Source organism: Ictalurus punctatus, chromosome 20 (assembly GCF_001660625.3).
Source record: "Ictalurus punctatus breed USDA103 chromosome 20, Coco_2.0, whole genome shotgun sequence".
NCBI classification, from domain to species: domain Eukaryota; kingdom Metazoa; phylum Chordata; class Actinopteri; order Siluriformes; family Ictaluridae; genus Ictalurus; species Ictalurus punctatus.
This window is the reverse complement of record NC_030435.2, coordinates 3,625,115-3,648,395: the sequence shown is the minus strand read 5'-3', so window position 1 is coordinate 3,648,395 and position 23,281 is coordinate 3,625,115. Positions and strand designations below refer to the sequence as shown.

The window sequence follows — 23,281 nt, the reverse complement described above, 5'->3', positions numbered from 1 at the left end:
TCCATTGTTTTATCTGGTCGTCTCTCTGTGGTGCTCTCGCTCTCTCTCTCGCTCTCTCTCTCTCTCTCGTATCACACCCCAACACCCCCCACCCTCCTTGCAGTGTCTGCCTGACAACAAGGCTGCCTCCGTCTCTTTAAAAAGCAGCTTGAGCTGGAGAGCGATGCGAGTGCCCGGCAGATTTCATTAGCTTTCTGTCGGCCATAAGTCAAACAATGACATCGTTTATGAATCGAACACACCGAATGTCAGGAAGGTTTCAGATCAAAATGCCCCGCAGTGGTCATTTTTCCAGCATGCATCAAACATCCTAACAGCAGAGGTGCCAACATGTACAGTTTAGCCGTACCATTGTTGATTCCTTGCTACGGGGGACACCTGAAAAACCAAAGGGGAAAGGGCATTGGGTTGCGAAAGGCGCATTTGCTTCTGGTTTAGAACGACGTCAGATCTAGGTCAACGTTAGATCGAGGTCTAACTTTGACCTAGGAATTTGCCCTGGGTGTGGTCTCTGGTTAAAGTAGAATGCGCTGTTTATCGTTCATGTCGTTTGCCATCGCATGTTGTTAGCATGGAGCCAAAAAAATTCATAAAAATAAAAATAAATTTATTTTTTTTATTTCTGCTTATAAGGATCTTCCTTTTAGCAATGCTGGCACCACTGCAATAGGGTACATTTGGTACACTGGTTTTTAAAACATCATAAAAACATAAAAACTAATCATTGACTACATTTACATGGACAGCAATAATCTGATTATTGACCTTATTCTGAATACGACAATATTCTGATTAAGGTGTTTACATGGACAGCAATAATCTGATTATTGACCTTATTCTGAATAAGACAATATTCTGATTAAGGTGTTTACATGAGTCGCTTTTAGAATACTCCTTTCATGTTCCTATTTTACATGTTATAGAACATAGATCGATTAACGGCACGTCATTATGTCCCCACGCCACGCCGTCCGACGTTCCCTCCAGAATTTCACATATCGACGTTCAGTTCGTCTTCGTTATGGGACCGTATACATTTTTGGGTGTTTTATAATGTCTTTAATAAATACAAAAATTCATCCTTGGCAGATTGCTGTGGTATAAGAGGAATAAAACACTTACATAAGGTTGTGTCATGACACTTTCCAAGCTGACTCACTTTTGACAGATGACTTTGTATCTCAGTGTCCAAGTCACATGGTGATGATGTGGCAGGTGAATTTTTCTGAAAACCTGTGACAAGTTACACTGCAGTGTAATGAGATATGCACAACCGGATCCTCATGTGAAATGAGTTTTAATTGTACTCTTTATATATATATATGTCAGTTGCAATGTAAATATAACACATGTTCATGCATGTGTTATGTATGTAGCTCTGTGAACACCACACTCGAGGAAAATATTCACATTGCTAATGAGTGATAATATATGTCATTACTATATTATTATTATTATTATTATTATTATTATTATTATTATTATTATTATTATTATTACTATTATGAAAAGTTTTCTTTGGAAATGGCCTGCTAGGCATATTCACTGATAGACAGTGAGCAATATGTGTGGGTTAAACCTCTGTGTCATCCAGACTGTGTGTGTGTGTGTGTGTGTGTGTGTGTGTGTGTGTGTGTGTGTGTGTGTGTGTGATTCTGAACATAACCAATACCCAGGCATTGTGTTTGTGGAGGTGATTTATGGGGATTTGTCTAGATAACGTCTTCCAGGTAGACCCGCTGCTCACAGGAGCAAAACCTCGCTGCGTAAAACACTAAACACGCTTCATATGTGGTGTCTGCCCCCTACTGGCTAAGTGATGTAATGACCAGTCAGATGGTTTAGCATTGGTGTTGGACGTTGGAGATCGGACGTGGAGAAAGGTTGAGCAGGGTCTTATCATTTAATGCGGCTCAAAATGGAGTCATTTTATCACGACAATGCAGTCATTTTTCTTTTTTTAACCAAAAATGTAATAAAATATTTCAAACGTTGTTTATGATCAAATGTTTTCAATTTCTGACATATTCTGATGAAATAGGTTTATTCCCCAGGTCCTCCTGGAAACTCGGGTCTATCGAGTAGTGTGAAAATTCCTCAGTGTTTAAACTCGTGTGTAGTTCATATTTATAGCGATATCAAACTCGTTAGCACAACTGAAGGTGTGAAGTGGTGTTCAATTTAAAATTATTATTATTATTATTATTATTATTATTATTATTATTATTATTATTATTATTATTTACTAATTTTGGTTAATTTAAACAGTAAATTATTAGTAAAGTTTTTCAGAACTACCTCAGATGTGTCCTGTATGAACCATAAGTCATTTTGGATAAAAGCCTCCAATAGCCAAATGAATTATTTATTTATTTATTTTTTAAACCTGTACAGATTTATTTTTTTTATTTTTTTTCATTTTTAGGTTGTTTACCTCATCAAAAGTGAAAAAAAAAGTGTCTTGCAGTTCCTCCATCTCTTATTTATGTCTGTCTTGAGGAGAAGCATGTGAAGGATTTATAAGTGTTTATAAACACACTGTATACTTGGGAATCGGAGTGAAATCAAAAGAGATGATCAGTGGGTCCGGGCCGGCTGGCATGTAATGGCAAAACATACGAACTAGAGTTTCGACAGGAAATGAGTGTAAATAAACATAAAGGCACTTGTTGAAAGTGATCAGACCTAAACATTCTCTGTTTTAGACAAAACATGATTTAAAAATTTATCAAAACATTTGATTGGACACTAAAACTGGAGCCATAATTCTCAGTGTGTTCTGTCTTTCTCTCTCTCTCTCTCTCTCTCTCTCTCTCTCTCTCTCTCTCTCATGCTCTGTCTTTCTTTCTGCCTCTCTCACACCACCTCTCTCTCTTTCCTTCTCACTGTCTCTCTATCTCTTTCACTCTTATTGTCTTTCTTACTTTCTCGCTCTGATTTATTCTCTTTTTCTTGTACTTTCTCTCTCTCTCTTATTCTCTCATTCTTCTCTATCTATCTATCTATCTGTCTGTCTGTCTGTTGGTCTCTATATATTTCTTTCTCTCTGTTTTCATTCTCTCTTTTTTCTCTCTCCCCCCTCTCTGTTCTCATTGTCTCTCTGTTTGGCTATCTTTCTCTCTTTCTGTCTCTCTGTTGTCTTTCTCTCTCTCTCACTCTCTCTCTCTCTCTCTCTTTCTGTCCTGTCTGCCTCTCCCACTCTCTTTTTCTCTCTCTTTCTTTATCTTTGTCTTCTCTCGCTTGCTCTCTCTCTCGCTCTCGCTCTTTTTCTCCTTATTTCTTACTCTCTTACTATCTCCCTCTCTCTTGCATGCTCTCTCTGTTCTACCCTTCTCTCTCTGTATCTCCTCCTTTGTCTCTCCTTCCCTTCTCTCTCTCTCTCTCTCTCTCTCTCTCTCTCTCTCTCTCTCTCTCTCTCTCTGATTGACCCTCAGGTGTGTCGGGAGTACCAGAGAGGTAACTGCACACGAGGTGAGAACGACTGCCGCTTTGCCCACCCCTCCGACAGCGCCATGATCGACACCAACGACAACACAGTGACCGTGTGCATGGACTACATCAAGGGCCGCTGCTCGCGCGACAAGTGCAAGTATTTCCATCCTCCGGCGCACCTGCAGGCCAAGATCAAGGCCGCACAGCACCAAGTCAACCAGGCGGCTGCAGCCGCAGCCATGGTAGGTCGGTGCCAGTCCCCAGTTGTACCCACTTCCTGCCTGCTCCTTTAGCGCCATCTCAGGCTCTGCTCCTCCTCTTCCCTATTTCTTAAAAACTGTAACACCAGCAAATAGCAATTGCACCTGAGCTATGGTGACGGTAATGCAGTATGTGCTAATGTCGAGGAACTGGTGTGTTTGCTTAACCCTGCACATATGTCGCCTGTTATAACTGTGTTATAACTGTTATAACTGCTGACTGAAATATATCAGTGGAAGTACCTTCGATATATAGCGGGTCCAAAATTCCAAATCCACTAACAAGAATCGTTTTTATTTCATCAGTCCTGAAAACAAATGTTATTTTACAAACATCTTGACATAATTTAATAGGGTAAAAACCCTGCAAGTGCTAGCAGTATTGTCGGGAAGGGGGGGTGTGGGCAGCGGGGAATAAAGAGGACCAGGGAACCAAAAAATATTAATTAAATAAACATCTACAAAAAAAAAAAAAAGAAGAAGTTAGTTCTTGTTATCACTTACGGTATTGCAACTATAAACATATCATATAATATAAATATACAGTTATAAACCGTTTTTCTCTCTCTGTTGAAGTTAATAAGCCTAAAAACTGCAGCTTGTCAGGTCCCCAGAAACCAAAAAAAGTGTCAAGGTATCTGTCCTGAAGTCCTTTTCTGGAATGTTTAGCCATTTATAGTCATATTTAAACTAGGGTTGTACGTTATACCGGTACTACAGTACTATTGTGATACTAAAGCTTACTGCTTTGTACTTCCGATGCCGTTTTATTTTTTTTAAAACAGTAGCATTATCAATACGGTAATCTTGTATGTGTGGCAATCAATACAGTTTTCGTAAAACGACACATCACAGTGCTTTTACAGAATACACAAAGGTTAGTGGCATTTCATTTAACCTAAAGCTTTTACCTTAATCTTTAAAGATTAACTGTTTGCTAGTCAGTGAGCTAACATTACACTAAACGCTATTGTAAATATTAAAATTAGCCATAGCGATCTAACATTATGCTAACCTCTGTGTGTAAATAATAGCATTAGCGTGTTTGATAGTAAGCGAGTTAACATTATGCTAACCGCTGTGTGTAAATACATAAATTAGCCGTGTTTGCTAGTAAGGGAGTTAACATTATGCTAATCGCTGTGTGTAAATCATAGCATTAGCCGTGTTTGCTAGTAAGCAAGTTAACATTATGCTAATCGCTGTGTGTAAATCATAGCATTAGCCGTGTTTGATAGTAAGCGAGTTAACATTATGCTAACCGCTGTGTGTAAATAATAGCATTAGCGTGTTTGATAGTAAGCGAGTTAACATTATGCTAACCGCTGTGTGTAAATACATAAATTAGCCGTGTTTGCTAGTAAGGGAGTTAACATTATGCTAATCGCTGTGTGTAAATCATAGCATTAGCCGTGTTTGCTACTAAGCAAGTTAACATTATGCTAATCGCTGTGTGTAAATCATAGCATTAGCCGTGTTTGCTAGTAAGCGAGTTAACATTATGCTAACCGTTGTGTGTAAATAATAGCATTAGCGTGTTTGATAGTAAGCGAGTTAACATTATGCTAACCGCTGTGTGTAAATACATAAATTAGCCGTGTGTGCTAGTAAGCGAGTTAACATTATGCTAATCGCTGTGTGTAAATCATAGCATTAGCCGTGTTTGCTAGTAAGCGAGTTAACATTATGCTAACCGCTGTGTGTAAATAATAGCATTAGCCGTGTTTGCTAGTAAGCGAGCTAACGTTCTCATTTTTATGAATTTTTTTTTTTTTTTTGGAGTTTATTTCTAAATTCATTTATTTATTCCCAACAATGTGTTCATTCTTCGTACTCAGAGGACAATTTTCCCGTTGCGTGATTTCATGGCTGTGGGGAACAATAGATGAAATACGTGGCACGTTGAATTAGTCGCTTGCTAATGGTATGAAGGAGTTTTTCCAACAGCTAGTTTTTCAATTCTCATTAATAAAGTGTTCAGAGGAAAATTCAGTTCGTCAGTCGGCATTTCTGTCTATGTATTTCTGTAAATTTGGTTCGTTTTGTAGATTTGAATTATGACTTAACACAATATGACGTGGTATCGAGATACTACAGCTGGTATAGTATCGTAAGATATGTTTATGGGATCGTGACAACCCTAATTTAAAGTTGTGGACTGTCTGAGAAGCAAAGTTTCTGTTATCACTTACGTTATAGCAGCTATAAACGTCCATTTTTTAAATTAATCTGTTTATGTCGATACAAGTCTCTGTGTAAGCCGTTACTATAGAAACGGTAATGCATTAGAACAAATACGTTAATACAAACCAGTCATTTGACTCGATGATGAAATAACATGGGGTCTTTGTAGTGGATTGAGACTTTTGGACCTGGCTGTATTTCCTGATAATTTTTTTTTTTTTTTTCACTCTGTCTTCAGCACTTATTTTAATATGTTAATCAGTTTACAGAAAGAAAGTAAAATCATTTATTTGTGTAAATAAATGCAAGGCTTTATAGACAGATTGTCTCGCTGTTATGATGTTTCTCTAGCGCAGTAACCCTTAGCACATGACATTTTAGTCCTTTCAGTAACTAATTGTCATTACTGTGCATGCCTTAGTCTTGTTATTTGTTGTATATTGCATTCTGGTGATTTGTTTTTTTTTTTTTTTTCTTTGTTTTTTTTTTTTTCTCACCTACCCAAACTGCACTGCTGCCCCATGATGCACCTCTGCTTGCTGTTTATGTTAATGCGCTTGACCCCCATTGGCCCATTGCCATCATGTGCTCGCTGCCTGCTAATTAAGACTCAGTCGGCTGTCAAATCACTGAAGCGACCCCTCGAGGCAACCTTTGACCTGGTACTATGTCCTTTCACCTTTTAGCTTGGCATGTAGCTCTGTTGTAGAAACTTTTTTATGAACTAAAACGTAAGCAAATGTCATAAAAAAGGGGTGATTAATTGATTGTGCGATTGCAGTGAATTGGGTCGAGTCTGCTTGCGAATACATATATATATATACGAAATGGAAATATTAATATAACGACAATCTGCAAATCAATAACAAAGCAAAAAAAAAACATCTTGTTGGTTGAAATTTTGGTAGGTGCAGTCAGTTCATCACCTCTACTGATACAAAACAAGGTGTGAACAATTTTTTTAGATGTTATATAGAGAATCAAAATAGATTTTAATGTATTTTCTACATAATTTGCATGAACGTTGGTGTTTTTTTTAATGTGCATGTGTACCTTGAGGGTGTAATGGGGGAAAAAAATTAACATCGCTGATATTTAATCATGGAGCTAGCAGTGCAGTTTACTTTATTATTATTATTATTATTATTATTATTATTATTTGCTTTACACATTTAAAGAAAGCTCCAAAGCTTCCACTGTTAAGTACAATTCACATTACATAATTTACATAATTAAATGTAGTACAGTTTTAATAATAATGTAATTTACTGTAAGGATTTTGTTTGAACTTTTTTTTTTTTTTTTGTCTCATAAATAATATTCCCTCCCTCTGTTTTTTTTTCTCTCTCTCCACCATCGTGTTTTGTTCCTCAGGGAATTCCACCCGTTTTGCCTCCATTACCAAAGAGACCCGCACTTGAAAAAACCAATGGTGCCACGGCCATGTTCAACACTGGCATGTTCCAGTACCAACAGGCCCTGACCAACATGCAGTTCCACCAACAGGCGGCTTTCATACCATCAGGTACAGTAGGTCGCTCCTGCTTTCACCTTTCACCTTTCACCTTAATATGCTGACCCATGTGACTACAGAGCGCCAACCTCAAGACTTTCATCACTTGCATCCAGTATATAAAGGATAAAACACTCTGTGGTGTGCCGTTATAGGAAAATCATCAGCGACATTGGTGTGTGGATAAAGCGGAGTTACTACTATCAGCTTGAAGTTGATTATTTTCCAAAAACGGAACACCCTGAAGTGTTTTCTTCATCTTATACCACACCGATTTGCCGACAACTGCCATTTTCATTTATTTAAAAAATGATACGCTGTGCTTTTTTATCTATGCATATTTGCATTTAAGGTTAACAAGTTAGTTCTTTACATCCTTGACATTATAGCAGCTACTGCATAACGCCTCATCCCCTTCAAACAGCTTATTTTTTCATTCTCTTCAATGTAAAAAGACAACAACAACAAAAAAAAAAGACACAGCTTGTCTTGTTACAGAGAAACTAGAAAAGGCAACGTCCTCTGTAACAAAGTGCTGACACTAGAGACTGCTTCTATGAATGTTAAATAAACCCCTCACAAAGAGCTTCACCATATCAACGATAATCTGTGTAAATGGTTGCTATAGAGACGATAACAATTTAGAACAAGTGTATTAATATAAACTGTAGTTAGCGTAAGTGCCGTTAGACTCCTGAAGTGCGTTGTGTTTTTGTTCAACAGCCCAGGATGGTGCCTGTTATTCCGCTAATACAACAACGATTTGCCAACGATAACAATGTTTAATTTAACGTACAAAACATTGCACATTTTAACGGTTTATCGGAAGATTTAACGTCCTGGAACGTCCGAGAGACAAGTTAGTTCCTGTTCTCACTTACTTGCGTACTTACGTACGTCTCACTTAGCTGTGATAAATAGTCATTCCCTTACCAGCCTCTCTCTCTCTCTCTCCCTCTCTCTCTCTCTCTCTCTCTCAAAACACAACCTATTATTTCACAGAAAAAACAGAAAGTGTAAACTCCTCTGTCCTGAACATTACCTTGACTGTAACGAACGACTTACAACCGAGACTCCTCCCATAAATGTTAAAGAAATGTCTCCACTTTGTACTTTGTTAAACAACAGCATGTTTTTTTGTTGTTGTTGTTGTTTTTTTTTTTTAAATCATAAGTTATTATTAGTATTTGAGTATGTGGCATGTCTGCCATGAATTCAAGTCCCTGTGAATGAGCTGTTACTATAGAAACCAGAACGTATTAGAACGAGCGCATTACCTATGGACATATTAACCTATGGTTCATTTTATAACTGGAACTACTATCCGAGCCATGCTGTTATACAGAAACCATGATCGTCTTCTGACCAATCAGAATCAAGAATTCAGCAGCGCTGTAGTATCATCACTAACTCTTTTTCTTTTCATTGACATAAATATTCAACCTGTTTTGGACTGGATTCTGAACACTATCACATCGCCACATACTACTAGGAACTACTATATTCAGTATGAAGCTGTATATTTATTTACTTGGCACATGCTCTTATCTGATTTTCAAGTGAAGTAGAATTCAGTGCAGGCTCATAGCTAAGCAATTAAGGGTTAAGAGTCTTGCCTTGCTCAAGGGCCCAGTAATGGCTCTCTGGCACTCCAGAGATTCTTACAGACACTAATCCAGGATTATCCTTTTTCTAAAAGCTCTTTCATGCCTTATATTCAGGCATGAGAAAAGCACAAATATTATACTTAAGTGAAACTATGAGGATCATGACGAAACCTTGCTGAAGATGAGCTGGTTCAAACGTGTCCACACTTAAATGCACTCAAGTATTTAAAACCCAAGAGGAATCTGGATATGTTCCATTCAGCATGGTCTCACAGTTGCAGTTCAATTTGTATGAAAATGTACAAAGGTTAAGGTTAGGATTAGGGATTCAATCAAACTGTATTTGTTCGTTTGTGATACATTTTTTTTTTTACGAGATGACAGTCATCATCAATTTTTCATTAAAATCACCTTAATGTATGAAGAGTCTTTGTGCAAACATGACTGGTAGTGGTATTTGAATATAAGTTATAAGTAAAGTTAAAATACATAGAAATGTGCTTGGTTGAATAGGAAACGAGACAAATAAAGATTCGAGATGCCGAGATACCGGGAAAGTCTAAATGAAAATAAAACTGAGTAAGAGAACAAGAGTATTAATTCTACTTTAGTAATGAAGTACAATTGCTTAAGTACTTTCATTTCTTTCTCAAATCTGATTGGTCAGAAGTTGTTGATTCATTTTCTATGACAGCAGATCGCGTGTTTATATCAATGCACTTGTTCTAATATGTTATTGTTTCTATAGTAACAAGCAATTCACGGGGACTTTAAGGTGGATGTTCCGTGGAAATTTACAGATTCAAATCAAATAATCTTGTGAGGTGCGATGTGAGAAGACATTTATCAGGAGGGGGGTTTTTTGTGCTTGTTACGGCCAAAAACGCTCGCTTTTTCCGCGGCATTTTTCAACAATTCAACATCAATCGGCGAAATTGTTTCGTTGTCTTTCGCGGTGATGTTTGTTGGTAAATGAGACCTTTTAGCTCTTCGACGAACGTGAATCGATGAGGGCTTTGGCTGAATGTGAATTGTGATGACGTCACTTGACGCATCTTGGCCCAAATCTGCATTTTGCAGATCTCCTTTTTTGCGATCTCAGCATCCTGGAGGGACTGATTTATGTAGCGCTTTCTGAAGGAGTTTCTCAATGTTCAGGCCCAGGAAAGTCTTTATTACGGAAGAATTTGCACTTTGCGACATTTTTTTTCAAGAGAAAGAAAAAAGGAGAGGGATTGACTGTCTATAGCTGTTATAATGGATGTGATAACAGGAACTAAATTGTTTTGTGGATGTTCCACAACATTAAATGTATCTATAAATGGGTAAAAAAAAAAAAAAAAGCATGATATGTCATTCTTTAATACACAAAAAAATTGTAATTGTTGGCAAATTGCTGCAATGTAAGAAGAATAAAACACTTCAGGACATGCTGTCATTGACAGCTAATCAACTTGAGTGGAAAGAGTAACTCCGCTTCATCTCACTGATTATTTTCCTATAACAGCACGCCCCCTAGTGTTTTATTCCTTACACCAATCCTGTTCTCCTGAACCTTCATTTCACCTCCATGTATTTAGGTGTTCCCAGTATTTAAACCTTTAGTATTGAAATCAGCCAAACTCACCTTCAGTTCTTTCATTTTTATTTGTACAGGACATCATACTGCTTTCCTTTTACCTTTAGTCCATTTGTTAGTACATTTTTTCTGTGTATAGTTTTTCACTGTAGTGCCCATGTCATGTGAATAAAATGTGGCGATGCATTAAAGGAGCTACACGTGAGTCTGTTTGGCGTTTCAAATGCCGAAAAAGTGACATTTTGATGAGTGCAAAAAGAAAATGAATGAAATGAAATGAAAAAATGTCATTATTCGTTGTTTTGTGTCGTTTAAGTTTTTAAAACGAGCCTCACGTGTAGCTCTTTCTGTGTGATATTACTAATATTTTGCCCCAATGGAATGTTCCATGATGAAATGATCCACTCACTGTAACAGTCATTTGTTATCATTTGATTTCTGACGTTTCAATGATTTGTGAAGTTTTATTCTCCTGTTCCTGTAACATTATTCTCCTTATCTGTTGTTGTTTTTGTTTTGTTTCCGTTCTAATGGCACGCGTGATGGGTTGTGTTGATTCTCCTCCCCCTCCCTCCTTCTGCCTTTCCACTTCACTTCCTGCTGCAATGCATGATGGGCAGGCTCAATATTGTGCATGACACCTGCAGCGAGTGTTGGTAGGTGCCAGCTTTCTTACTTGATTATCCTCAAGCCTCTATGTTCTTTTTTTTTTTTTTTTTCGGGTCCCACACACTCACTCCATTTAGTGACACATTGTGCATGAGAGAGAGGCGAGATGTCATATCGCTGTGTTAATGTGACGCTAATTAACTCCTGAGTCATGACATTTACCAGACATTCTACAGAGAGGGGAAAAAAATACAAGCACTTGGGAGCTTTAGAGCTTTTTCTTTATTGTGTCCTTTTTATAAACCTGTAAACGAGGTGAAGTGTTAGCTGACAGACGTCAGGAAAAAAACAAAATGTTGCATAATTGAAGCAATTATACTATAATACTGTGCAAATTATACATGTATGTTCCATTTCATGGCTTCATTCTCGAGTGAAATGTTGCTTCCTTGCAATGGCAGCATGACCCCCCACTAATGTGCCCTTTGACCTCACCTATGGCATGGCTTTGACCTTTTTTGCGTCATCCCCCCCCACCTCGAACCATGCTCACCAGCCTTCACTGACAGTAATCAAATGGATATCACATCTGCCCTATCCCGCTGTTCATTTTTGGTTATTTGGTTTTCCCTCCAAAAAGTTCCCATGATGCACGGTGCTTCGGCAGCCACTGTGTCAGCAGCCACCACATCCGCCACAAGTGTTCCCTTCGCAACAGCCACAGCCAATCAGGTTTGCTCCTTTACCGCTTTCCCTCTGCCTCTCATTAGTGCTGTAGTGTCTCCATGCTGTGTAGAAGTGTGCGTTTTGTGTATATGTGTGTGCTCTCATATGTGTGTGTGTGTGTGTGTGTGTGAAAGAGACAGAAAGACAGAGACAGTGGTGATGGGTGTGACCGCCTGCATCATAGCGTCCGTACTGACCTCCGTCCTATTAACCTGCATGTGAACGCAGTCATTAATTGCACACGTCTCACGCTCTGTTTACTCGACGGCTTCCACGTAACGTCTATTTCCTGTTCACACATATTCACGTAAATAATTGACACCTTAGTTAGATATTGTAATTAGAATGTCTGATTTCTGACCAATCGTAGGCATCTGTGAGCTCATGTATGTGGAAGAGGGCAGATAGCGCTTTCCTCCGAGTGTGTTACGCTGCACTGTGACGCAGCATGAGCAGCAGATTCAAAAAGATGCGTTATTGGCTTCACGCGTCTCGGACGAAACACACATTAGCGTTGCTAGCTGTCCTGTGATTGGCTAGTGGGTGAGAATTGGCCAAATGACCAAATTGAGCAAAAATTTTAGTATATAAGATAAAAAATATAAAACAAGCAAACAAATCTCATCCCCTTATGTTGGTTGTTTATTTAATACCATCTCTAGGTATTAAAATCTATTTAAAATCTATAGAAAATATATTTCTAATTATGCGTTTATTATACAACAAACATAAAATTATTCAGCCTACACATTTTTAAGTACTTTCAAATATGTCATATTGATTTGGCATGCCATTTTGATTCCGTCTAGAAATAAACAACTGTAATAATTAACGTTATCTAATGTTATATAACATCTGGAATACAACTGAAGATAAAATCCTGTTTCAAATTTCAAAGATGTATTTTTTTTTTTTTTTTAATCGATTCTGATTGGTCAGGAGGTGCAGCTGCAAGGCACATGATAGATTTATATTAATCCACTTGTTCTAATATCTCATTGTTTCTATATAAGCACCTCAAACACATAGACGTGTATGGCAGATATACACGTGTTAAGAATAACGTGTTAAAGAATAACGTCACATCATTAAGCGTTCTGTAAGGAGATTTTTATTTAACATTTACTGTACTTTAATGTAAGGAGTCTCTAGCGTCAGTGCTTTGTATCAAGCTGCATTTTTTTTTTTTTTAGAAAGTGAGGTAATGCCTATTTATACTGTAGGGACATTGATCGTAAGTATAAATGGATAAAAAGTATGACGTGACGTTCTTTAATAAATAGAATATTGGTAACTTGGGAGGTTGTTCTGGTATTCTAATACACTCCGGGACAAATAATCATCGTCAGGGTGTGTCAGGCTGCGTTACAGCGTCCTGTCGTTGATTACTTTCTTATAATAGCATGCCCTGAAGTGTTTTAAGGAGAAATATAACGCTTTGTATAAAAATTGACTTCCGTGTGATGGAAATAAAAAGTATACTAGGTTAATTAATGCAGTCAGTAGAAAGTTATTATGTTTAATAATATAAATGCTATGTTTCACTTAAAGCGGACCAATTTGCCTGTGCTTTACAGCATATGGGAAAAAAACAACATGATCTTTTATGAACCTACAAACCCAAAAGGTCAGGAAAAATACAAGACGATTCTCTTAATTCCCAGTTTTGAGTTTGAGGTGTGATATTCAAATCCTAAACCTAACCATGAATCGCTGTGGCATAGAAATGCACCTTTATTCCAAGTTGATCTTGAGCTCAATTTTTTTTTTCTCCCCCCCACGTCTAGATTCCAATAATATCTGCAGATCATCTGACTAGTCACAAATACGTGACTCAGATGTAGGACTCCAAACAGTAAGTGAACACACACACGTGTTACAGTTGATGTCAATTAGATTTCACAAAGCCCGTCGCTTACTTATATATTTCTGGTTCTTAATCATTTTGTTTCAGATCACCACCAAGTGTGCTTGTGTGCTGTCTGAATTTTAGGATCCACCCTTTAGACACCAAGCAAGAGCAACAGAAGATGAGAAAAAAAAAAAAAATCATGTCACCATTCCTTGGAATGACGGAAACACGCATGCTAACACTGTTAAGGATTTGATATAGTTGAAAGTGCAAAAAGAAAAAAAAAAGAAAAAAAAAACTAAAAAAACTCGATTTCGATAATTTTTTTTTTTTTTTTTTTTTTTTTTTTTTTTTGGTAGCCGGATGAAAAGAGCATCACCGTCTGCCTTTTTCTGTCTGCGGATGGTACGAAGCATGTCCGAACCATCACGACGACGAGAAACGCACGGTGGTGTCTCCTGTCATGTTTTTCGGTACAAAATTTCAGTTTGGTTTTGTTTCTGGGACTCCGTGATGGGCGTGTTTTATTTTTATTTTATATTCTATTTAATTTTTTTTTGGTTGTTTCTTTTTTTTTATGGTTTACAAACCACAGTGCACCTTGAAAACTCATTCTTTTAAAATAATGTCAAAGGAACTTGCAAAAGAATGTCATGTAAGACTAGATATCGTGCATGCGGTGTTCCATTTGTCAGCAGATCTTTTATAGGACTTGATTGTAATAAGGTGCAGGGGGGACAGAGGATACACACACACACACACACACACACACACACACACACACACACACACACACAAAATGACAACTGAATGTCCGAGATCTTAAACACAGCAGTGTTCCTTCTTTTCGAAGCACATCGAAGTGTCGATCTTCATGTTGCGGACTCCACATCAAGTGCCATAGACAGTACTTGCATCCAAAAAAAAAAAAAAAAAAAGATACAATAGACTTATTATAGGAGTGTTACATGTTTGTATTATTATTATTATTATTATTATTATTATTATTGCCTTTAAGTGTCTAATGTGTTGTCTGGGTCTCTGTTTTACTTTCAAATCTTCAGAATTTTGTTTTATTTTTCATTTGTTTCTTGCCCAAATATCACCCCACCCCACCCCCCCACAAAAAAAAACAAACTAACAAACAAAAATCGCCAAAAATGTGTCAATACTGAAAATTCGAACGCTGTTTTAGCTAGCTTTATTTGATTTACAGTCTCATTTGCCGTTTGTTTTCATTTTTATTTATTTCAATGGATTATTTAGGTTCTCCAGACTTTGTGCAGAAACACTCAAAACTGACAAGGACTCCATTCACACGTTCCTGGTGGGAAGCGTGCAGAGTTTTGTTTTTTGTTTTTTATTCTTAGCAAATTAACCTTGTTTTATTGTTGTTATTGGGCGTGTGTAGAATTAGGTGTGAATGGGTTGTAATTCCATAAGTGGCAAACGAAAATAAGAGAAAAATAGTATTAACGGGGGTTTTTTTTTCTATCTCTTATGTAAGGTCCACTGTTTTATTCTTCATGTTTGATCAGAGGTTGTGGGTGTATTATTATTATTATTTTTTATTTCATTTTTTTTTAAAATTTACTTCCTTCTCAGCCCTGTGTGGGAGAGCGATGAAGCCTGAGGTCAGAGATGCTACAGAAAGGGCTGCTGTGTAAAAAAATAAATAGAAAAACACGACCCACTACACGGCGTGGGCGTACTGATGAGCATCGGTGCATCACTACATCTGAGGGCAGGATTTTAATGATTGTATGATTCAATAGTAAACGCCTTAGTCCACCACCCAGGCATGTCGATGCTCATATTCCCATGTGTTTTGCTTTTGTTTTGTTTTTTTCTTAAATTATGGCTATGTTTTCCCCTCACGATTTTGTTTGTTTTTCAGTTTGGTCAGATTATTTTGTCTGTCTCATATATTTGTCCAGAAAAAAAATAGAACTATTCTGTCGTATAACTAAGCTCGGATACTGTTTTAGTATTCCGTTTTGTCAAGTAAGATTTAACTTTTGTAGAGTGTGAAATATTATAAAAATGTGTTTGTTTTTTTTTGTTGGTTTGTTTGTTTGTTTGTTTTTGCGTTCTTCACACTATACTCAGTTTTAAAGTTATGTAGTGCCGATTATTTGAGTATCGAATATTAGCATATTGAGTACAAACCGAGACGATTTTTATTTTTAGTGAAAGGTCATTTTCGTTTTTGTTTGAAATCTTTGAACAGACATCTTTTATATGAATATATCTTACAACGAGGAAATAGTTGCCAAGAGACATAGCTGCTGTGGCATCAACCATGGCTGATATTGGAATAATATTTTACTGATCTTCTGGTTTGTAATTAGTCGTTCTAATTAGAGAGAGAAAGAGAGAGAGAGAGAGAGGGAAAAAAAAGATGAGTATAGTTCTTAGATGTTAAAGGTTGTTTTTCTACTGTATTCATTTAAAAAAAAAAATATCCTAACTATCGTTCGAGTATTTCCAATCTCCCTAGACGTAAGGCCTTGTTAAAGGAAAAAAGCTGCATATGTGATGGTGATGGGGCAGATCGGATGGACGTGAGGTCAGGAAGGTGTGTGTGTGTTAAACCGGAAAAAAAAAAAAAAAAAAGGGGGAAACCCTTTTTAGGTGACGCCACACAGGTAACGTCGGGGATGAAGGGGACAAAAGTCGACTTTTTTTGCACTTCTGTACATAGTCAAAAAAGAAAGAATCGTGTATAATATTGAGATCTTATTTTGAATAAAAAATGTCTATAAATATGAGGAATTTTGTTAACGATATTAAAAAAAAAAAAAACACACATTCAGAAAGTCAGGCTGCTCGCAAAGAAGTGACACAGAATTCCGAAAAGGGCAAAAAAATAATAAAAATTAAAAACGTCGCTTTGCTTTTTTTCGTCAGCGGCTTGTAGCTTGCCAGAAAGCATTCAGGTTGGAGGTGACCCTCGTCCTCCAGAGCAAGGCCCTATGTGAAAAGCCATGTGGCCTAGACCTGGTGGTTCCCCAACCCTGATCCTGATCCTGAAGCACATTTAATGTTTTTATCACGCTAACACACCCACGTTGACTCAGGAGGGGTCTATTTATTAGCTAATTTGTTGGATCGGGTGTGTTAGAGCAATGGAAACAATAAAAAATGCAGAGCAGGAGTAGAAAATTGGGGCCAGGATTGGGAATCACTGGCCTAATCTCATAACGAAATAGATCCACCCCAGATTTTCTCGTTTCTTTTCTGAGGATTGCATGTTAAAGGACATAACATATACCACAAGAAAACTTCACTGAGTAATACTGAATAAACAACCATGTTATACAACTTATTTACAGTATACTTTGTAATATTAATGTAACGGACTAAAAAAAAAAAAGGACAAAAAAACAAAAGTGGTTAACAAAAAAAAAATAATAATAAAATAGATTCCTAGAGAGCATTTCCTCATCAAGGTCTTAGCTCTTGTGGAGTAATAACAACTGTTCAACAACTGTACATCATAGCTATAAGTAAGATATTTCTTTTCATATGTCGTATTTTAAGTAGATGATGGATCGACAACTGGATCGAAATTCTTTGGCACTCTGAAGTATGGGTACCTGTGGTGTTAAGTTAGGAAATGTTTTCGCATCCATGTTGAGTTGCCAAATGGATTCTGTGTTACCAAAGTTGACTGTGCTTACGCATTTCCTGCTCGTTCGCGACTCGAGCCTGGGTTACCGTGGGCTTGCGAGTTCTTTTTCATCAGCTACAGGTGCACATTTGAGTTGATGACACGTTGTAATCTCCAAACTTATGGTTTGTTTCTGCTTGTAGTGATTAATAATGTATTCTGTCTAAAGCTGCAGTTTGTTTCGGCTAATTTTATTATTTAGTGCTTTCAGGAGAAAAAAAAAAAAAAGGGTTTTTGTAATTTAGCCAAATTTCAGCATGCACTTTTAATGGCCTGCTATCACAATACTGACACAACAGTCTTAAGCCATAAACATCTGAAGGATTCAGAATCAGCTAATATTAACAAAGAGGCAGTTTTCTGCCGCTCCAGTTTATAGAACGGTCAAAACTTTCAATGCAGGTCATTATTAGATCTGAATGCTACATTACAAAGACCTTAAAGTGGCTTTTAATGCTTGATTTCATTCTTGCTGTTATGGAAAAAAAAAAAAAAAAAAAGTCTAATGAAAATATATAAATGAACTTAAATAAAAGTGGATTTGCAAACAAACTGTCGTGTTTATGTGTTTGTTAGCAGAACTTCCATAACTGTGTTCAACTTTATATAGTGTTTGACATTGAAGAGAACAAAACGTCCTGTACACCTGCTCATTCATGCGATTATATCTCATCCATCCATACGTCCCGTTTATCCTACACAGGGTTGCTGGGAGCCTGGAGCCTATCCCAGAGAACTCAGGACAGAGTGCCAAATCATCACCGGGCACAATTACATACACACTTACACACTACAGACAATTTGGACATGCCAATCAGCCTACAATGCATGTCTTTGGACTGGGGGAGGAAACTAGAGTACCCGGAGGAAACCCCCGAAGCATGGACACGAACACTCCATGCACACAGGGCAGAGGTGGGATTCCAACCCCCAACCCCCAACCCAAAGTTTGTCATTTAAAATACATTTTTGTTAGATTTAAGTGTATTTGGCTTAAAGAAATTGATTTTTCAACTTAAAAATTTTGCAGTAATTAGTTTCCTCAAATATTTGGAATTAAATGAACTTATCCGGTTTTCCAGTGTGTGTATGGCACTCGTTTCAGGTGTTGGGGCAGAAAATGGTTTTATAAAGGGAAAATTGTTCTACTGCGTTTTTTCAGGTACCTTTAATTCAAATATTATTCACATTGGACAGGTTTTCATACTACTTTCATCCAAGCTGGCTATAATTAGTCATCTTCGATCCCTGGTGATACATAGAGAAGGCAGCATTTTATCTTTGAAACGAACTGCAAGAATTTAGGACTACAGTGAATTATCATTATAGATTGAAGAAATGGATTGACAGATGTGTTATTACACTTCATTTCTAATATTCACATGGATATGCTGGCAGATCCCCACATCTCTAGGTTAATGATTTTGCGAAATAAGGCGAAACTCCCACTCAGAAACAGTCATCTCTACTTTAGACATCCCAAGGTCCCAGAGATAATACATGTTCTCCATCATTATTGTGCTTTCTTTAACGAATGAAAAAATGGTCATTTGCAAATGGCTGGGGTATAGTGTAAAAGTAGAAATAAATAAATAAACATTTGGGACATGATGGTATGTGAAAATAACCAACTTTAGGGTGATATTATTAACTAACTATATTTTGCACTGGGCCACATCACACCACACTTTCATTGATTATTTTTCTATAACAGCCCATCCCATATTTGTTTTTGTTTTTTTTACTTTCGAGACCCTTTGGGTTTGATCTTGTCTACGAGTCTTGGATATAAGATCAGCAACAAGTGTTAGAGAGAAACGTTCTCAAAATCTAAACTTCCTGCACGTCACAGCAGAATCAGCAGCTTAGAAGTCCTTCATTGTGTTGATACAGACAGACATTAGAAGGATGCAACATATATATATTTTTTTATCTGTTTATTGTTACATTTAATGCCGTGGAACATCCATGAAATGCATTCGTTCTTGTCATCACTTAGCCAGGTCTCTTCTCTCTCTCTCTCTCTCTCTCTCTCTCTCTCTCTCTTGATGTGAATGTTTGTAGGAATTATATGGAAATATCATCGTAACCTGGAGATAAACTGATAAATTGTTGGAATTGATTCAAACAGGGTCAAGGTCGCAACAAGGTCAAGTGTCCGAAATAGTTTTTCTTCAATAGCGTTGGTTCCTGTTTGAAGTATGTTTTAAGGGTATCTCAGACATACAAATTAGTAACAAGAAGGACCAGACTTCGTGTTCTTCGCATCTGGAATGTTCTACGTCTTTTCTCTCTCTTAAAGTTAATCAGGCCAAAACAAGCAGTTTGTCATGTTACAGAGAAACCGCACCTCCCTGTGTAAGTTTATTCCAATACAAATAGGGCTTTATGAAGTTCAACATTACACAAATAGAATCTAGGAATGTTTTGTGGCAGTGAGCTCAGTTTTAAGAACACAGTCAGTATCGTAAAGCAGCTTATCTGCGTAATATCTCAAAGTTCAATGGCGTTTCTTTCTATCTCTGATCCCGAGAAGATTTTATTAACTATAATTATTTGATACATGCTTTTGTGTTAACTTGATAATGGATAATTGCAACATTCTTTTATGTGACTCATCCAAGAGCACTATTGCTAATTCACAACACATTCAGAATGCTGATGGCAGAGTTCTCTCTCTCTCTCTCTCTCTCTCTCTCGCTCTCTTACACACACACTGGGGTTACATTACACCAGCTCTTAAATCCCTTCGTGGGTCTCCATATCCTTTTAGAATCGATCTTAAGATTCTTTTATTAATTTTTAAATGACTGAGCCCTTGCGCTTCCCTTAGGGAAAAAGTTGTTAGATATCTTCCGGCTATATGACTCAGGTTATCAAACATCATTTGGTTGGTGATTCCAGAAACCCTGCTAAACAGGGAGGAGTCACCTTTAAGTTACAAAGCTCTGGAAGTTGTATTGGAAGTTGTATTGACACTTTTAAACAAAGAATCTTATCAAAATATTTGTTTAAATTTGACATGAATTACAGTGCCCTCCACAAATATTGGCACCCTTGGTAAATATGAGTAAAGAAGGCTGTGAAAACCTGTTTTTATTGTTTAACCTTTTGATCTTTTGTTCAAATAATTCACAAAAATACTCTGCTCTTATGGCTATCAAACAAATGCAAACACAATACAGGTTTATCAAATAAATCTTTTTGTTAAATATAGGTGTGCAACAATTACTGACACCATTTTAGTCAATACTTTGTGCTCCTCCCTTTGCAAAGATAACAGCTCTGAGTCTTCTCCTATAACGCCTGATGAGGTTGGAGAATACATGGCAAGGGATCGGAGACCGTTCCTCCATACAGAATCTCTCCAGATCCTTCACATTTCGAGGTCCACACTGGTGGACTCTCCTCTTCAGTTCACCCCACAGGTTTTCTATGGGGTTCGAGTCAGGGGACGGGGATGGTCATGGCAGGATCTTGATTTTGTGGTCAGTAAACCATTTTTGTGTTGATTTTGATGGATGTTTTGGATCATTGTCCTGCTGGAAGATCCAACCACTGCCCATTTGAAGCTTTCTGGCAGAGGCAGTCAGGTTTTCATTTAATATCTGTTGATATTTGATAGAGTCCATGAGGCCATGTATCCTAACAAAATGTCCACGTCCTCTGGCAGAAAAACAGCCACAAAACATTAAAGAGCCACCACCATATTTAACCGTGGGCATGAGGTACTTTTCCATATGGCTACCTCTCCGTGTGCGCCAAAAATCACCTCTGGGACCCTTCACAGTGCATTGAGGCAGTATAGACTCACGTCATCTTCCAGGTCGTTTCATAACATTTCCAGTTGACTGGAACTTCATAATTATTACCCTGATGGTGTAAATGGGCATTTTCAATGCTTGTGCTGTTTTCTTATAGCCATTTTCCATTTTGTGAAGCTCAACATCCTTTTGCTGCACATCACAGCTATATACCTTGGTCTAAGCCATTGTTATGAATGACTAAGGGAATTTGGCTTGTGTTAACTCATATTTATACCCCTGTGAAACAGATAGTCATGGTTGAACAATTTCCTGTCCCTAGTCATCATGTATACTAAAAAAAAATTCAATATCAATGGGAATATACTTCAAATATATTTTTCTCATATTAATTCATAGGGGTGCCAATAACTGCTACACGCCTATATTTACCAAAGATTTTTTTTTTTTTTTTTTTTGATAAGCCTGTATTGTGTTTGCATTGTTTGATATCTGTGAGAGCAGAGTTTTTAAGTGGATTTTGTGAACAAAAGATCAAAAGGTTAAACAATAAAGACCATTTTTCACAGCCTTCTTTGCTCATATTTACCAAGGGTGCCAATATTAGTGGAGGGCACTGTAGATTGTATGGTTTTTCTTACGAATTCAGCTCTAGGGAGTGTCTTAGTTTTTCTGAACTCATATGAAACTCACGTTTAGATCTTTTTTTATGAAAAGCACTTTATAAATATGTTTTTAAAGTTCTATATTCAAACATTTCTTTTTCTTTATTTTTATTCGTATATTTTATTAATTATTGAGAAGAGCTCTAACCACAAAACCCAGCATAGCTCTTTTAAATTACAAATTTACAGTCATATGAATGTTCTGTCAGGACTCAGTTCCTCAGGCTCCTCATGGTCAGTGATTAATGCTTCTTCGATTGTTGACTCCACTGGCTGTGTTGAGATGTATTGCACCTAAGACAGAGGCAGAAAATCAAAATCATTTCATAAATAATTGCAGATAGCTGATAAATATTGCCAGATCTCAGTTGTGTGTGTGTGTGTGTGTGTGTGTGTGTGTGTGTGTGTGTGTGTGTGTGTGTGTGTGTGTGTTCATTTGTTTCTCTAGACAAGACAAAAAAATAGAACACGTCAACCTGGACATTAGGATATATCTTGTAGCATCTGCCATCCACACGCCTGAAGTCTGATGGGAATGAACTGAAAAGATCAGCCTGAGATGCCTCAAGCATTTAGCGACTCAAAAGATTAAATATAGTTTGCTAAGCCTGCAGTGTCGGACTTGCTCCATCCTTTAGCGCAGCACTGCAGGCCTCTTTTCCTCACTGTCCATTTTCTCGTCCAGCTTTTTAAGCTCCACTGCCTGGATCAGGGTCTGCCTGAAGACAAACACATTTTCAGCACAGTCATTTGAATTTCCAATAATTCCCAGTACTACATTGCTTTCATATTCGCCTAACTTCCTAGAGTCATCATGTAGCCCCGATTCTCACAACTTTAACTTGATAGATCACATGCTAATTTCAACAACAGCTTCAGGCACAATGCTCACTTGTGTTGTACTTGGGAACATTCATTACTCTCATACACCTTTTCATCAAGAGAATCTTTTTTAATTTACTTAATACTGGCATGACATATACAAGACTAAGGAATTATATCCACATTCTATCTGACATCTGTCTGTTTTTAAGTGAGCTTCTCTCGTCCTCTTAATCTTTCAAAATGTAATTTCAAAATGCTTTGACATTCATTCTGTAGATTCTGTAAAATAACTGCCATATATTGATAGTATTCTCCTGTATGCTGTAATGTTTACTAACAAGCCACATCTGGGCTATATGAATGACTGGATGCTTTTAAATGGATGTTCCTTGTCCAGGTTCTGTCAGGGGGTGGCCACATGGGGGTCACAGGGTAGCAGGTGCCACCCTTGAAATAAGCCTTGCCACTCCAAGTCTGACCTCAAGTAGCATCTCTCTAAATAACTTGAAAATGGTCTTCTTTATAATTAATTATAATAATGGCTTGCATATTTCTATTAAAATAATATTTATATGTTATATGTGGTGGCATT

The 23,281-nt window shown here is 37.3% G+C and overlaps 1 protein-coding gene across 17 annotated transcripts in view; it reads left to right on the top strand.

Moving 5' to 3' along the window:
• The window catches only part of LOC108280598 (muscleblind-like protein 1), a 111,738-nt gene extending 94,562 nt beyond the window's left edge, over window positions 1-17,176 (top strand). For 5 of the 17 annotated variants that reach the window (XM_017495742.3, XM_017495741.3, XM_017495744.3 and 2 more), the window contains 8 exons: window positions 3,435-3,674; window positions 6,485-6,538; window positions 7,251-7,401; window positions 11,196-11,231; window positions 11,825-11,916; window positions 13,462-13,537; window positions 13,698-13,765; window positions 13,865-17,176. In XM_017495742.3, coding sequence (XP_017351231.1) covers window positions 3,435-3,674; window positions 6,485-6,538; window positions 7,251-7,401; window positions 11,196-11,231; window positions 11,825-11,916; window positions 13,462-13,537; window positions 13,698-13,729 — 681 coding nt within the window. In that variant the 3' untranslated portion in view covers window positions 13,730-13,765; window positions 13,865-17,176. The remainder of the gene's footprint in view (window positions 1-3,434; window positions 3,675-6,484; window positions 6,539-7,250; window positions 7,402-11,195; window positions 11,232-11,824; window positions 11,917-13,461; window positions 13,538-13,697; window positions 13,766-13,864) is intronic. The other 12 variants (XR_006984251.2, XM_017495745.3, XM_017495746.3 and 9 more) reach the window with 12 other exon arrangements.
• The last annotated feature ends 6,105 nt before the right edge of the window (window positions 17,177-23,281 follow it).